General features: G+C 51.5%; 8 protein-coding genes across 8 annotated transcripts; 6 read left to right on the forward strand and 2 right to left on the reverse strand.

The window, feature by feature from the left end:
• Positions 1-412: 412 nt before the first annotated feature.
• JN550_012145 (uncharacterized protein) lies at positions 413-2,116 on the forward strand (the record flags this gene model as incomplete). Its single annotated transcript, XM_049310589.1, has 2 exons — positions 413-1,244; positions 1,308-2,116. 2 exons carry the CDS (start codon positions 413-415, stop codon positions 2,114-2,116), a joined length of 1,641 nt encoding a protein of 546 aa, XP_049165866.1.
• A 763-nt stretch (positions 2,117-2,879) lies between these two features.
• Positions 2,880-4,042, forward strand: JN550_012146 (uncharacterized protein; the record flags this gene model as incomplete). Its single annotated transcript, XM_049310591.1, has 4 exons — positions 2,880-2,925; positions 2,979-3,054; positions 3,110-3,520; positions 3,583-4,042. The coding sequence occupies 4 exons, from the start codon at positions 2,880-2,882 to the stop codon at positions 4,040-4,042; spliced, it is 993 nt and encodes a 330-aa protein (XP_049165867.1).
• Positions 4,043-4,887: 845 nt separating this feature from the next.
• Positions 4,888-5,944, forward strand: JN550_012147 (uncharacterized protein; the record flags this gene model as incomplete). Its single annotated transcript, XM_049310592.1, has 4 exons — positions 4,888-4,943; positions 5,047-5,068; positions 5,128-5,219; positions 5,278-5,944. The coding sequence occupies 4 exons, from the start codon at positions 4,888-4,890 to the stop codon at positions 5,942-5,944; spliced, it is 837 nt and encodes a 278-aa protein (XP_049165868.1).
• Positions 5,945-6,227: 283 nt separating this feature from the next.
• Positions 6,228-7,109, forward strand: JN550_012148 (uncharacterized protein; the record flags this gene model as incomplete). Its single annotated transcript, XM_049310593.1, has 1 exon — positions 6,228-7,109. One exon carries the CDS (start codon positions 6,228-6,230, stop codon positions 7,107-7,109), a length of 882 nt encoding a protein of 293 aa, XP_049165869.1.
• An 822-nt stretch (positions 7,110-7,931) lies between these two features.
• Positions 7,932-9,733, forward strand: JN550_012149 (uncharacterized protein; the record flags this gene model as incomplete). The annotated part of the gene is made up of 3 exons (XM_049310594.1): positions 7,932-8,289; positions 8,352-8,557; positions 8,618-9,733. The coding sequence occupies 3 exons, from the start codon at positions 7,932-7,934 to the stop codon at positions 9,731-9,733; spliced, it is 1,680 nt and encodes a 559-aa protein (XP_049165870.1).
• Positions 9,734-10,283: 550 nt separating this feature from the next.
• On the reverse strand, positions 10,284-11,051 carry JN550_012150 (uncharacterized protein; the record flags this gene model as incomplete). The annotated part of the gene is made up of 1 exon (XM_049310595.1): positions 10,284-11,051. One exon carries the CDS (start codon positions 11,049-11,051, stop codon positions 10,284-10,286), a length of 768 nt encoding a protein of 255 aa, XP_049165871.1.
• A 1,029-nt stretch (positions 11,052-12,080) lies between these two features.
• JN550_012151 (uncharacterized protein) lies at positions 12,081-12,458 on the reverse strand (the record flags this gene model as incomplete). Its single annotated transcript, XM_049310596.1, has 1 exon — positions 12,081-12,458. The coding sequence occupies one exon, from the start codon at positions 12,456-12,458 to the stop codon at positions 12,081-12,083; it is 378 nt and encodes a 125-aa protein (XP_049165872.1).
• A 2,019-nt stretch (positions 12,459-14,477) lies between these two features.
• JN550_012152 (uncharacterized protein) lies at positions 14,478-15,914 on the forward strand (the record flags this gene model as incomplete). The annotated part of the gene is made up of 1 exon (XM_049310597.1): positions 14,478-15,914. One exon carries the CDS (start codon positions 14,478-14,480, stop codon positions 15,912-15,914), a length of 1,437 nt encoding a protein of 478 aa, XP_049165873.1.
• Positions 15,915-16,134: the final 220 nt, after the last annotated feature.

Genomic DNA, 16,134 nt, shown 5'->3' on the forward strand with positions numbered 1-16,134 from the left:
GCCGATGGACGTAGCGCAGCATCCGATAGCCCCCGAAAAGCCGTCGGCGCACCGACAGCGTCTAAGCAGAGGTCCTAGCCCCTGAGAGGGCCAAGCATCGCAGAGTTTCCACTCTATCGACTCCACTGCACACAAAGAATTGTGGATAGCGGCCGGTCCTTCAGTGAAACCAAACTTGCTAAACCGCTCGGAATTACGAGACATGGCAAAATTCGAGATGCGATCGGAATTTGGCCGAGTAGGCGGGCTCGAAGTCCCTTACCGTAACTTCTTTACTTCTTCTGCTCTGGCAATGGGAGGAAAAGAAAAGCAGATCTCGCTCTGTTTATAGATTCTCCTGAGTCCTCAACAGATTGGGGCGAAAAAGCCTGTTTATCAACCCAACTGTGCAGGGTTTGATGCGGAACCGAGCATGTCAAGCCGTCAACGGGCAGCCGAGAAGGCTTTGCACGACCAGACCGAGATCCTGCCCAAGGCGAAGTTGCTAATTGTTACCGCAACCCTCTCGTTGACGCTGCTGATCACCTTCATCGACCAAAATGGCATTAGTGTTACACTACCTACGATTGCCCAGGAGCTCAATGCGGCGAACACCATCTCGTGGGCCGGCACGTCGTCCCTGATCGCCAACACGACGTTCCAGATGCTCTACGGCCGGCTATCTGATATCTTTGGCAGGAAAGTGGTCTACCTCGGCGCCGTGGGCTTGTTGTCTATCGCTGCACTGCTGTGCGGCCTCTCCCAGAATGCGGCCATGTTCTATGTCTTTCGTGCTATTGCTGGGATAGGCGGTGGTGGTATCACGAACCTCTCGATGATTATCCTGTCCGACATCGTCACCCTGGAACAAAGGGGAAAGTACCAGGGAATCATTGGTGCTTTTGTCGGGTTGGGCAATGTGGCTGGTCCATTCCTGGCTGCAGCCTTCATCTCTCGAACGACTTGGCGAGCGTTCTTCTGGTTGATCTCACCACTAGCTGCATTGGTTGGAGGTGTGGCATGGTGGTTGCTGCCCTCGAAGACCCCGACAGCCGGCTTCAAGGAGAGCGTCAAGAAGATTGACTATGGGGGCGTCCTAACCTCGTCAGTTGGGGTAATATTCATCCTCATACCGATCAGCGGTGGTGGCTCTTACTTCCCCTGGGAGTCTCCCATGGTGATATCTATGCTGGTGATTGGCTCCATGGCTTTCGTGCTTTTCGTAATGTTCGAATGGAGGATAGCAAAGCTGCCAATGATGCCTTGTAAGTTTGACTTTAGCGGCAAATACTTGAAACGTTATGAAAACTAAACAATTCCTGTAATAGTGACGATTTTCAAGAACCCCGTAGTGGCGGTCATGCTTTGTCAGAGTTTTCTCTTTGGCGCTGTGTATCAGTCGTATCTGTACTACCTACCCCTCTACTTCCAGAATGTGAAGCAGTACTCGGTTGTCGTCTCGGCTGCCTTCACAGCCTGTCTTGTATCATTTCAGGCAGGCTTTTCCATTCTGTCTGGGCAGTACATTTCCAGGCGGAAACGGTACGGCGAGGTCATCTGGGCTGGCTTTGGACTGTGGACTCTTGGCTCCGGGCTTATGCTGTACTACGACAGAGATACCCAACCCGGTTTGATCATCGTCCCCTTGATCATCGTTGGCATTGGCGTAGGCTTCATCTTCCAGCCCACACTGGTCGCATTCCAGTCCCACGTGCCGAAGTCCAAAAGAGCAGTCATCGTGTCCAATCGGAATTTCTTCCGATGCGCTGGAGGCGCTTGTGGTCTTGCCATCTCAGCCGCGGTGCTGCAAGCCGCATTACGAGCCAATCTTCCGCAAGAGTACAGTTACCTGGCGGAGGATACATACTCACTTCCCAAACTAGAGGGCCCTGGGTTTGATGGCGTCCTCGATGCGTACATGGCGGCGAGCAGGGCCGTCTTTATTCTACAAGTACCCCTGATCGGGGCTTGTTTCCTGGGCTGCGTGTTTGTGAGAGATCGTGGGCTGCAACCGCCTGAGGAACCTGGCGAGAAAGCCAATGATTCCTCGGTCGAAAGTTCGATAATGCAGCCGCAATTTGAGGAAGCTGGGACTGAGATTGGGGCCGAGGCCGAGCCGAAAGAGCGTCCCGCCTAGACCCCAAGTCTTTAATGACCATAACTCGTTGCCGGCAACATTTAGATAGAGGTAATATGCAATAGACTAGACAGGAATGCTAGAATAATATAGACCACCTAATTGATTATACTCATAGATGCAGGCCATTGCTTTCGAGACAGTTCGTATCCAGCTTGTCTTAGTGCTTCTTCATTCACGCGAAAGTCAGTGATGCAATTATATTTCCGAATCAGCTCCTATGGCAAAATCTAGAGGGTTTAAATTGCGGCTAGGCCTGAGTATAGTCTTTGCTGCGATTTTGGTAACATGAGAGAAAAAATCGGTCGTCATTGTCTAAAGTCGGTGGTATCGGATGTCCATCGGCGCTTCAGGGGGTAGCCAAACTGCGTCGGAACCTCCGATACCCCGCCTATAGGGCGAACTAGCAACTCTTATTTAGCGGGCAGTGCTGACCCATGCGGCAAGCGGGTATGACATACAGTCAATGACTAAAGGAGAGCCTGGGCATATCATTCGATCGGGGTAGACGCGTCGACGGGACTTCGGGTTTCCTATTCCAATGAGCTACTCCGCAGATGGTGACCTGAACCGGAGGCTAACGAGGACATAGGTGTTTGGAATAAATGGAGTTGAGATATCTTCTCTATCTCTTCACGAAGGGCCTGTTTATCCGCTAGAAATTTGAGATTCTGCACTCTCTAGCTACCATCGTCGCAAGAACCTGCTATTCGTTGTGTTGAAGGATAAACTCGTCTGCTAGTTGCTACTCATTTCTGCCAACATGGTTCACATCGAGGAGAGTCTACAGGTGCCTCGTGATTTTGAAGGTACTATCTTATAAAGACGCCCCGTAGTGATGCATGTTATTGATTCTGAATAGGTTTCGGCGAGGAAGGCTTTGATCCAAAGTGGCCCAATGGCGCGAGGATAGCAGTATCTTTCGTATTGAACTACGAGTGCGTTGAAATCCCCTTGGTGCGAGGGGCTCAATCAGCTTACGAGTGACTCCAGGGAAGGCGGAGAGCGCTCAGTCCTCGAGGGCGACAAGATCTCAGAACCCTATTTGTGGGAGAAGGGTGCCTCCGGTGGTCACAAGGAAAATGCCCGGTACCTGAATGCCGAGCACGACTTTGAATATGGAAGCAGGTCGGCCTCGTGGAGGATCATGCGGCTCTTCAAAGAGTTTGGCTGGAACTTCACCACCTACGCAGTTGCGATGGCACTCCAGAAGAACCCCAAATTTGCCAAGGCCTTGATTCGTGACGGCCACGAGGTGGCTGCCCATGGTCTTCGATGGATTGACACGTGGGATTACTCATTGGAGGAGGATAAGGAGTACATCAAGAAGGCCATTTTGCTTATTAAGGAGGTGACTGGAGAGTTTCCTGTGGGAGCGTACTTTGGTCGAGGCACGCCGCAAACGTGAGTCGACGCCGACCAAATGAGAGTCTTAAACGAGCAGAGTGATACTGACGTTGTTCCAGGCATATGCTATTCCCTGAAGTCTGGAAGAGCGTGGGAGCCGAGTTCTTGTGGTCATCCGAGTGCTACAATGACGATGTACCATACTGGCTCGACCTGCCGCAGGAGAAGTCGCTGCCCGACAATGAGAAGAAGGGAATGCTCCTGATCCCTTACAACTACGACTGTAATGATGGAAAGTTCCACATGTCGCCCGGCTTTGGTAGCTCGGTGGCAGAAACGTACGAGCAGTACCTCAAGAACACTTTCGACTGTCTTTACAGAGAGGGAGGGAAGCTCATGAACATACCCCTTCACACGCGCATTATCGGCAAGCCTGGCCGGTCCGAGGCGCTTCGTAAGTTCATGAAGTACGTTTCAGAAAAGGAGGGAGTGTGGGTTACGACCCGACGGGAGATTGCGAAGCACATGCACGAGAACTTTCCGTACAAGCCTAATGGTGCCTGGGTTGAGGGAAAATGACTAAGTCGTGTATGATAACTATGGAGCCGCCAGGACGTGAATGTAATGTTTGAGGCCAATCATGTTAAACTCCTCATCAACTTCATTGTTCCAGGTTCGCCGAGTTTCGTAACAAGCATCGGTCGGGCCTAAAATATGACCCGAAATTTACAGCTTTTATCGAAGGATGGAGCAAGGCAACTTATCATCTGGAGGCGATCACCAGCCCGGTGATACGTTACAATACTTACCCCAATACCGGTAATAGTTAACTAACTTGGGTGGAGATAGGATAGATAGCGTACCGGTATTCTGACCCGCAGCCCTTCCAGGTACATACCCTATCTACTCCGTACTCCAACACTGACCCATACAAGGACCAACTGCGTTTGGGAAAATAATGCCAAGAATTCTGATTATAAATGCCGCTCTGAGTTCGAGTTGATACCTGTCCTCGCTCCCCCATTCCTGTCTGCAGCAGACGTCACAATGCCTTGCCTCGGGGTAGTCTTGAATCAAATGAAGTAGTTGGGCCCCTCACCCTCTTTACGGTTGTCGCATCGGCAATCATGCGCTAGCGGGTAACTGGCTCCGATAGCAGTGATTCCACCCCCGCAGACCCCGATACTGGGCGGGCTGGGGCCGACTTCGTTCTCCATGATCCGTGGAATGACTAAAATCAAGGACAACTGAGTTGGGGTCCGAGTTGCCAAGCATGGAGCCGAGTAGTGATATACAATGGTCGGACATCCGCCTTGGGTCGAGGCGTCCGTCCCTCCTGAGCAGCTGGAGGATTCAGACGGCAAGGCCGTGAGATTGAAAAGATGATGTCCGCTATGCGGCAACCCCCGATGCTATCGCCGACAATGACGGAAGCACCTGCTCCCAACCCGAGAAAGAGAGGTCGGACGGCGTGCACAAGGTACGTGCAGTACTATCGAGGGCATTGGATTGGCCGAAGCCCCGGTAGACGATTGTAGCAGTTCAACATTCTTTTCTATCCTCTTACTGACATGTCTTCGCAGATGCAAGACCCGTAAACAAAAGGTACAGGAGGCACACACCACCTTTCAACGCCTGGTACTGATACATCCTGCCTGACACAGTGTGATGACCAATGGCCGATCTGCTCAAACTGCAGGAAGGCGGGGACGCCGTGTGATAAGACCGCTGTCACTGAAGATGAGCCGCCCGCAGCGTATGCTTTCACTTAATACGGAGTCTACCACTGGACCCTTGACTGAATTGAAGGCTAGGTATACGCGCGCGCTGGAAGAGAGGGTTGCGTTTCTCGAAACCGCTCTGAATGAAGTCGGCAATGGCCAGTCCGCTGACGAGCCGCCACCAGCCAAGCGCCCAGCACTGACGGCGCAGCATGACGCATTGGGCGAGGTCGTCGAGCTTCTTTCCATGGGAAACTTCGAAGCGCCAGCATACATAGGCTCGTCGTCGGGCTTAAACTTGGCGCTCAACCTTGGTGAGATGGTTCAAGCAACTGTCTGGAACAAGGCCCTCCCATCGCGAAGGGGGAGCCGAAGAGAGAGTGAGACCAGTCTGGGAGGCAGGCCTGGCGAGCAGAATGGATCACATGTGATCACAATGCAGGAGTTGTTATCACATAGCGCCGAGCCTCCTAGCGATGAACTTGGCTATAATATCTTGGCTGCCTACTTCAACCAGATTCATCCGCGTTACCCATTCGTCGATCCGGTGGAGGTGTGGGCGCTGCATAGAGATCGGCTGTCTCTAGCTTCGACGCCTTCTACAAACCTCAACAAAGCACAGCGTTTCGGTATCTTCAAGCTGTATATGATATATGCTATAGGTGCAATGCTCCTTCAGTTAACAGAGAAGCACACCACTTCGCCCCCAGAGGTATGTCATCTCATGAGCAGCATTGGAGTTGGCGACCTCAGAACCTGACATCATGTAGAGCTATTATATGACAGCCTTGCAACATATTTTTGCTGCTCGGGAGTCTCGAACCACGCAAAATATCGAGGCAATGACTTTGCTCGTGATCTATCACTTGCGGTCCCTCTCAAGTTTTGGGATATGGTACATGATTGGCCTGGCCATGAGAACTAGTATCGATCTCGGTCTTCACAGGAAACAGTCGGAGGCGCATTTTGACCCTGAGACGGTCCAGATGAGACGTCGGCTTTTCTGGAGCGTGTACTCGCTAGAAAGGACAATTGCGATCTCCATGGGGCGACCATTCAGCATCCCCGACCGCGTGATTGACGTTGAGTTGCCAAATGAGGAGCCAGTGGACAGCACACCACTCTCGCCCGGTGATCCCCCTATCAAGAAAAATGCAATGATTTGCGCCATCTTACTCTGCAAATTGCGACGGATCGAGTCGAGAATACAACATTCAATATACAGAGCAGACAAACCTTTGGCGTCTCTAACGCCAAAGATGGCCCGATTTTATCAGGACCTTGAGGCCTGGAAGCTGGAATTGGAGACGAGACTTACTGGGGCAGACGTGCATTACCCAATGTTACATTACCACCGAGCAGTCCGGTTGCTAGTCCAGCCCTTCTTGGCACTCTTACCACCGACGGACCCCTTTTATACTCTATGCATGCGCGCCTCAGGCGACGTCTGCCAAGCTCACAAGCGATTACACCAAACCCTAGACTACGGCCATTCGTTTATCGCAGTGCAAACTGTGTTTGTCTCTGGTATCACTCTTCTGTACGGCCTCTGGACCCAGTTGCACGCAGTATGGTCGGTCTCACTGGCCAATGACATCCGGGCTTGTTCTCTAGTTTTGTTCGTGATGGGTGAGCGAGCCCCGTGGGTCAGGAAGTATAGGGACGCATTCGAGCTTCTGGTCAATGCCACCATGGAGAAGCTGCAGAGCGGTGACGGTCGGCTGGCCGAGACTGCAGCGGCGCAGGTTCACGCAAATACGAATCAAGCTTGGGCACCAGCCGATGACGGTGCGAAGCCTTCCCCGGGTGGTGATCAGGAAGCATGGCGGGTTGTCGCAGAACTGGCCAACTGGATCGACCAAGAAGAAGGCTCGCCAGTGTGGATGCCCGATTTTGAGACCTTGCAGAGTCTGGGTCAACTCTAGGATGAGCAATGTGAAGCAATTCAGCATGACGAACAGCGGCGTTGTCGATGTTATCAATCAATTGATCTATCTTACAAATGCTTAGCGACTACGGAATCATCAGGGGCAGACCCTTAATTACACGCGTCATCCAAAATCTCCGCTTGGGAATGATAATTGATAAACTTCCAGCTCTAATAATGTGTTTAAACTGCACTATCCACTAGCCTGAACCATATCAGAGCGTATCCCGAGGAATAATGAACGGCTTAGCTTGGGCGAATCTCGGTCTCCGAATGCCACTACGATTAAGTTCACCAGCATGGCTCGACAGCACCCTGAGCTCCACAAGTCTCATTTCCAACGGCTCTGGTAACGGATTTGGCCATTCCTCTCAATGGAGACCACATCATGGACGAACGAACTTCATCCCAGCTAGGGCCATAAATCGCCCGGTCGTGGATAAAAGACCCACATTGAGAGATAAGTAACTTTGCTCTCAGCCCTACCCGGCTATGGAGCCGGGAAATTTCAGTCAGACTTTGAGAGCGCGAAGGGCGAAGGCAGAAAGTGGCAATGCTAGCTGGTTCATAAGGAAGCTGTTGCTGAGTGATAGCTCGCTAGCCATGTTGACGCAGCGGAACTTCACCGTATAGCTAGAGATTGTTGCCCACTTGCGCGTTCGGGACGCCATCCCTTTGGGCGCCTTCCTATAATAGACGTGCTCCTACGTACGGCTTTTTTGCGAAGCACCCTGGCGGCGGTCTAGTCAGGTTTAAGCATACTTCGGAAAAGAGAGAGAGAGATCCCCTCGAACTTACCAAGTTCTCGTCAGCTTACATCATGGCGTCCGATGGACCCAACGCCGTGAGGTCAGGTGACCATTGGTCTAGCTCGCCCCCTTCTAGCAATGGGATCGATACGCCCAACACACAAGACCATACAGTTATGAGCACAGCGCCGTCAAGTAATGCCGATACTTCAGTCGCATATCCCATCGACCGCGTAAGGTCCAAGGAAGAGAATGGCTTCGACCACGATGGCTCACACCCGGAGCATCCGGAGGACGAGGAAATGGAGGACGATGACTTGGGACCTACGGCCACGCGAATGAATTCGACTGTCTCGATTGCAGAGACCCTACCACTGTACCGGGAGATCATGTTCGTCACGGTCATATGTCTGGCCCAACTTTTCACGCGTGAGTTATTTTCCCTTGAGACGAAACTAGTGCACTGAGGGTTGAGCTGACAAGTCTCCTAGAGGCCGGCCTCGGGCAGGCGATTCCGATTCTTCATGTAATTGGAGACAACTATGGAAACCGAGATGCGGGTGATCTGTCATGGTTCATTGCCGGCTACAGTTTGACTGTTGGCACTTTTATCCTTTTCGCCGGCAGGCTCGGTGATACCTTTGGCTACAAGACGATGTTCCTCGTGGGTATGTCATGGTTTTCTGTCTGGAGCATGGTATGTGGCTTGGCGGTTTACTCGAACCATGTCCTATTCATTTTTGGGCGTGTCCTCCAGGGCATTGGACCTGCCATGTGTCTGCCAAATGGACTGGCGATCCTCGGCGCCACCTACGCGCCCGGTAGACGCAAGTCGTTGGTGTTTTCAGCCTTCGCCGCCACAGCGCCAGGAGGATCCGTACTGGGCTCATGCTTTGCCAGCTTGTTCGCCCTGGAGTGGTGGCCCTGGGCATTCTGGTGTTTCTCTATCGTTCTAGCTGCCACTGCTGTCGTCGGGTACTACGCTATCCCGCCATGCCCGTCCTCGCACCACGGGGAAGTTCCCCCAACTTGGAAGGGGAAATTGAAGTGCCTCGATCTCCCAGGTGCCTTTACCGGGATCACGGGCCTCATTCTGTTTAACTTTGCCTGGAACCAAGCACCTATTGTTGGCTGGCCTACCCCTTACGTCTACGTGACAATGATCATCGGCATTCTGTTTGTGGTGGTCTTCTTCATCATCGAGATCAAGTTCACCGAGACGCCTCTCCTCCCGTTCCATGCCTTGTCGGCAGATGTTTCCTTCGTACTTGGGGCCGTGGCCTGTGGCTGGGCTTGCTTTGGAATCTGGTTCTGGTACACTTGGCAATTCTTTGAAGAGATCCGAGGCGCAAGCCCCCTCTTGTCCACCGCCTGGCTCTGTCCCGTCGCGATTTCGGGACTCTGTGCTGCGGCATTCACTGGCCTTTTGATCCACCGTCTCGGACCAGCGGCCGTGATGACCGCCTCTCTCTGCGCTTTTTTTGTGGGCACAACGCTGATGGCGACGGTTCCGGTCGAACAGACGTATTGGGCGCAGACTTTCGTCTCTATGATCATTCAGCCATGGGGCATGGATATGAGTTTCCCGGCCGGAACCTTGATTTTGTCCAACGCTGTGTCAAGGCGGCATCAAGGTATTGCGGCCAGCCTTGTCAACACTGTGGTCAACTACAGTATTGCCCTAGGACTGGGTTTCGCCGGCACTGTCGAGTACCGGGTCAACAATGGTGGCCACACGCTTGAGGATAAGCTGAAGGGGTACCGCGGTGCATACTATATGGGTATGGGCATCGCGGGTCTCGGAATTGTCGTTTGTGTCGCTTTCTTGTTCAAGTCGCACATGAAACCGTCAAAGAAGCAGGAGAAGGCTTAGATTGTACGAGCTCAAGACCAGAGGTCATTAAAACAGTTGTCAATTGAGTAATACGTAATATTGATACCAATCGAGGCATGTTTGAACCCAGTGAAATGTGCTATATGCTGACGTCGACGCAAGATTTGTTCCCTGATGATGCGCCGGCATACTACTTATACTTAGTACGGACTCATTTGCCCAGAAAGTCAGACTACTTTTTGACGCATTGCTGGGGTCTCTGAGACATGGAGGGACCAGTGCGATTCTCCGTTTCTGGCTAAGTGGCGGTTCTGATTGTGAAGATGTCCGTTGCTACTTGCCTAGGCCCCGGCGCCCTCTTGGGTTCGGCAATAGGGAAACATCTACATTTTCCCACGTTGGGTCAAATAGCTCGTCTATCTGCGGGAAAAGCTGCGTGTAGGCTTTCTGCAATGTTTGAGGAGTTACTTTGGATTCTTCTCCCACCTCCTTGAAGTTTCTAGGCTCACCCAGAACGTGGCAAGCCATGTACAAGCAAATAGCAGAAACAGTATTTGTGTGCAAGTGTCCTATCAGTGGCCAGGCTCTATCAATCAAGAGTTTTGCTGTTTCTTCCACTCGTAGGGCGGCACAGAAGTGCAATTCTGCCCCGAAACGAGCACAATACGCTTTGGCCACATCTGTCAACGATGTTGCAGGTGATCCAGGCTGATTGGATGCCATCATTTTTTTTCTTAATGAGGCCCTCAAGCTTGTATATGAGCTTGCCCATTCTATTCGGGGCGATGCTGGGGAGGCTTTTGAGTTCCTGACAAGTCCGAGCTTGCGAAGACCCGCGGCAGGCCAGGAAAGCGCAAACAGCCGTCTCCGTAGCCCGTACAGATCTGTTGTTCTTCAACACACCCTTCTTGGAAATTTGTTGGAAGTACTTCTTCGCCAGATTGACTGCAGCTTCGGGCGCTGGCCACGAATCGCAAAGTCGTTGGATCACACGGTAAGGGGCCTTCAGATCCTCGGGCACCTTCTTGCTCATTTGCTGCGCAGGAGGAGTGAGCTGCCCACTAAGTTGAACTTCGTTAGACGCTTCAGTTAAACCAATAGGTTGTTGCGGAAGTTCAGGGCTCAAAGCACTGCCATAGGTCCAGTATGCCTCTAGGGACCCATCTCCTTGTAGCACTTCAGGAGGAGGGTCTTCATAGGCCAGGCGCTCCATCAGTACGAGCCCGCAGCTCTCACAGACGATCGTCGCGTTGTGGTCGTCCTGAATGAGTTTAGTACCACCGCACTCTGTACAGCTGAGTATATTGCTGTAATTCTGCCAGTACAATTCGTCTTTGGAAGATCCTGCAAACTGCATACCATCCACGTTGCTGTCGTATTCACCTTTTCCAAATACATCAAAAGGACTTTCCACAGTCCTATACGGGTAGATATCGTTGGATTCCAAGCCAGTAAGCAAATGAGGGTCTTATTGTATCGTATGCTCCATATTGGTGCTATCTTCGTGGCTGTCTTCAAAATGAGATCACACCGCGAGAGTCCTTGTTTCATCAAGTACGGAACAGCTTATTCCTTCTTCCTGGGCCCTCAATCTTAGTTACACGAGATTTTCCAACAGGAGATCGAATGAGATGTTTGCACGAGAGGCGTCGCTAAGTATTTGACTGCGATGAGAAGGTGTCCACTATCAGAGATGGGATCTTGTAGTAAGAAGATATAGAAGGAAGCTTTTACAGTATCATAGTTAGGGTTGTACACAAATTTTATCCTATGCCGAAAAATCCCCTGAGAACCCTAACATGACAGAAGGGCTTTGTCAAAGAAACGGCTGAAACGAAGGTGGCGACAGGCCAATATGAATTGGTCTCAGGACAGACTTGTTTTGTGTAATTGGCTCGACTAAACCTACGTATCACTGGATAATCCATAATGCGAGAAGCCTCAATGGCACAGCAACTCGGTTGCATCTCGCGTGTTTCGCACACTGCTTTTCAGTGGCTCAAGAATTATCTACAGAGTCGGTCGCGCGAGATGCGTTGTCTTACTATATAGAATATTTGTGGAGAGGAGAGGCAACAGTCCATGTTATACTCCTACATCTATCTGTAATGACCATCCAGTTCCATTTGTCTGCTCGTAATCCCGGCGGAGAAAACTTGCTGGTGAAGTTAAGGGGTCGGTTGAGAGGTCATTTGGATTCCTGATTCTACTTGTATCTCCTGATAAAGTTGAGCTTGTGTAGCTTAACTCTGGGTTATTTCCGTGCAAAGCTAGATGATCACATCTAGGCAACTGATTCATACGCCGTGCCTTCCAGAGGTGTATTATTTTGAGCCCTTCGAGTGTTTTGAATTGCGTTATATTCGGCTGCAAAGGCACCCTCCTCTTAATTGTCGCTGTCGGTCTCGTTGCCTCTGCCCTTCCACCAACGCCAGATCCACTGACACCAGAACCATGTCTCGATAGTAGCAAAGACACTTATGATTGCAAGGACGCCAATCCTCATGTTCTTGCTCATGCCCAGTGACTCGAGGCTGAATGCTGGAATTTCGGGATTGTCTGAATCATTTGATTTCTGGTTGGGACGTTGATTGCTCTTGCGATTGGGATCATTGTGTAGACGCAGGCTTGACGAAAACGCACGGAGGAAGTCGTTCGATTGCATGACACCAAGCGGGAGCTGTTTTTGTCCCAAGAAATGCGGTCGATAGCCGACCGCCAACGAGCGGCTGTGAATGGCACGGGAAACGCTCTGGTAGGCCATGTTGTTGACGCACTTTCCTGGCAAAGATGAAGTGATAGCCCTTCGGAGTTGCCTAGTGGACCAATTTCAAAATGCCTGCTTATGTCCGTGCTAGAATAACAGACTGGAGAAATTTTCAGGAATGATAGACAAGGAAAGGTGGCACTAAGCCATATTAAAATGAATGTAGCTAGTGGTGAGGGTTTAACGAAGGAAGACCGAACACGCCGACGGTGTCTGCGTCTGCGTCTGAAGCACGATTTGACCGGGAAAAATCGCCAGCCAAGAACACATGACCAGGTCGCATCCTACTCAGCTGAGTCACGTTGTGCTTCCGCACCGCTGTGCCGCTGAAAGATGCTTACTCCAGTATGGCGAACGGCGGATTTCCTCACTCCCAACGTATGGCAAACGCCAACAATATTTGGCAGGCACGTCGTGTATGCACGAGATATAGTAGCTTTACAAACTCCAATGGTTTCGAAGCCCTTAAGCTACTGGACCGTGTTCAGTGTTGTCCAGAGCAGAATACGAACGGCCGAGACATGTAGCACAGCCTGTGAAGTTGATGGGTAGGATTTACGCTGGTGCGCTAGAAAGTAAGACGGGCGAACATTGCGTCCATCTCCACACATGTCACCGCTGCTGATTTCCCACAGCAAAGCTGCATGAAAAATCGAACCGCTCCTTATTATTTTTAAAAAATTCAGGGATTTAAGTGCAATGTTTATCTTCTATATAACATTGAAACTCAGGGTTATTGTTTGCGCGCCCCTTTAATGGACGAGCAACTAAGTCTCAAGTCTGCATTTGAGTCTCGAGACGACCGACTGATTTGCCAAGAGCTAACAACCGGGAGACAGAGCATAAGACAGAGTATATATACCTTCTATATTGTTCGCTTTTGCTAGGGTATGTTCTTTACAAAAGTAGCTTATGACTTTACGAAAACAAGATGATGTCCTCGGTGTGTAGGTGGCAAGGAAGGTAGATGTTAGTTGGCAATCGGCTTTTGTGGGGACCCACCCAAGTGCCAATCGGCCCGGACCGCCTATTGTGTTCTTCTGCGAATGGACCCGGCCATTATCTGCAGCCAAAATGTTCTACTGTCACCTTTTAAAGGATTGATCGACTGTTGTCCGCAAGTGAAACATGTCGTGAAAGGGCAGCTTGTTGATCGCTGCAGTTCCATATATGAGCCACGTGAAAGAACAATCTCAGCAATGAATACTGTCAATAGATCAGGACGACTCTGCTTGTACCTAAGATGACGGACCTCCATTAAAGTGTATTCTGCATGCCTGCGATTAGTAACGAAACCTAAGCAGCATTCATTGATCAACGTGCCAGAATTGCCTCGAGAACGCAGCCTGACTTGACTACTGTACCGCATTATTCATCCCATTGCGCTCGTACGGATGGGCTCACTGAAAGGCCGACGCCGTCTGCATCGACAAGTTGCAGCACTCATCAGCTCCTACCCGTACTGCGCTGTCAACGGTATCCACCGGGACAGGGGCAGGAAAGCAGGGGCGGGCGGGTTGAAATGTCCGTCCCAATCAAGACGGGCGGGCGATTGTTGACAATGAGACCGTGTCGACCGTGTGCTGGTTCGCTGGGCAGGCTGGGGTCCTCCTAGGCGCAGAATGACGTCTGCATCGCCAGGAACGGGCACTAAACTGTGACTAAACTGTGGGGAGCCGGGGGCGCGTACCTTGGCAACTGGGCCCAGAGGCTCGACGCTTGGGCCGATGACGCCGAGCATCAGATTTATGGAATACCGATCACCACCACAGCAAGGCCGGCTCATTTAAGCATTGGCCGCCGTGCCATTACCACTACGTAAAGCTTAGTCCCGTCTGGCGGCTGACGGGTCGAACGGCACGAATCTTTTCTCGCAAGTGCAGGATGATATCTTGATTACCATATAGGTGCAGTAGGTCTCTACATCTCTCTCTCCCTGTCTCTCTGTCTCCCATCTGTCTCTCTTGTCAAGGAGCAACATCCTTCTGTCACTATCGCTTCAGTCTCCGTCCCGCCATGGCCGCTCAACACCGCTCGCTGAGCTCCAAGCTCGGGCTTGCTGTTTTGCCTTTTGCCCTGCAGTCTTCGGCATCGGCCCTGTATTCAACCTATAACTTCAACCCACTCGAGCATCTGGGCGGAATTGCTCCCTACTTCGAACCTCAAGACCCTCCGGCTTCCCCTGACGCTCCTCAAGGATGCACAGCCAGCCGTGCTGCTTACTTGTCTCGCCATGCCGCCATCTATGCCAATGATTTCGACTTCGAGGAGTACATCGAGCCCTTCATCGAGAAGTGGCAGAACAAGTCTTCCATCGACTGGTCCAAGATCCCCTCTCTCAACTTCCTGGCCGATTGGTCAGCGCCCATATCAGAGGCCGAACAGGAGCTCCTGACCCGAGTGGGCAGGCTGGAAGCAACCCAGCTGGGTGTTGACATGTCTTTCCGGTACCCCAACCTGAGATTACCCAAGCGCGTCTGGACCTCGTCCGCTGAGCGCACTTATAAGTCGGCCCAAGCTTTTGTCCGTGGGTATGAGACGGACGACAACACAATGAATGTCGTCAGCATATACGAATCGAAGGAGAGTGGCGCCGACAGCTTGACGCCTTACAAGGGTTGCCCGGCTTACTCATCCTCGGCCGGTAGCGATGAGTCGTCCGTGTACAAGAAAAAGTTCACAAAGCCGCTCACTGCCCGCTTCAACGATCTGGCCCCCGGATTCAACTTCACTACCGATGATGTCTACGGCATGATGGAGCTCTGCGGTTACGAAAGCGTCATCAGGGGCAGCTCGCCCTTCTGCGACTTGGACTTGTTCTCCCCCGACGACTGGCTTGCCTGGGAATACACCGAGGATGTGAGATACCACTACAACGTCGGCTACGGCAACGAGGTATCTGGCGCAGTGGGCTTGCCCTGGTTCAATGCGACAGCAAACCTTCTGATGAGCGAGGACGCCGATGCTGAGGATCTCTACGTCAGCTTCACGCATCGTGAACTGCCACCAATGGTCTTCGTCGCCATGGGTCTATTCAACAACTCTGAATTTGGCGGAACTGAGGCAGAGATCAACGACACCATGCCGCTGGACCGCATCAACTACCGACGGGCTTGGAAGAGCTCGCACGTTCTCCCGTTCCTCAGCAACCTTGCCATCGAGCGCTTCAACTGCACTGGCAGCTACGGTTACGACGACGGAGAGTACTACCGCGTGCTTGTCAACAGTGCACCGCAACCTCTCTCTGCTTGCACGGATGGTCCCGGCACAACCTGCTCCCGAAGTGGTTTCGAGAGCTACGTTCAAGAGCGAGTCAACCTGTTCAGTGGCTTCTCTGAGAAGTGTGGTGTCGACTACGACAACAGCACTGATGTGATGTCTTTGTATACCGACTCATCTGTCGGCAACGGCACAGTCGTTGGCAAACGATACGAGGCGTTTGCCTCTTCATGAAGTATGACATAATGTTTAAAATAATTAATACAACCACCATTATCTGATTGTCTTGTTTACCTACGCAGCTACATGTGATCTTGGAAACACTGAATCAAACGTGGAGGGAATCCATTTGCCAGACAAAGTGATCATATATTCAATCAGTGTCGTTCTCTGTTCGCTCTATGTTTCGTCGATCTTTGAGGACGGAAGGGGTATGTCATTGTTGCAGATGTTG

This window comes from Neoarthrinium moseri, assembly GCF_022829205.1.
Source record: "Neoarthrinium moseri strain CBS 164.80 chromosome Unknown scaffold80_Wmoseri_CBS_16480, whole genome shotgun sequence".
Lineage (NCBI taxonomy): Eukaryota > Fungi > Ascomycota > Sordariomycetes > Amphisphaeriales > Apiosporaceae > Neoarthrinium > Neoarthrinium moseri.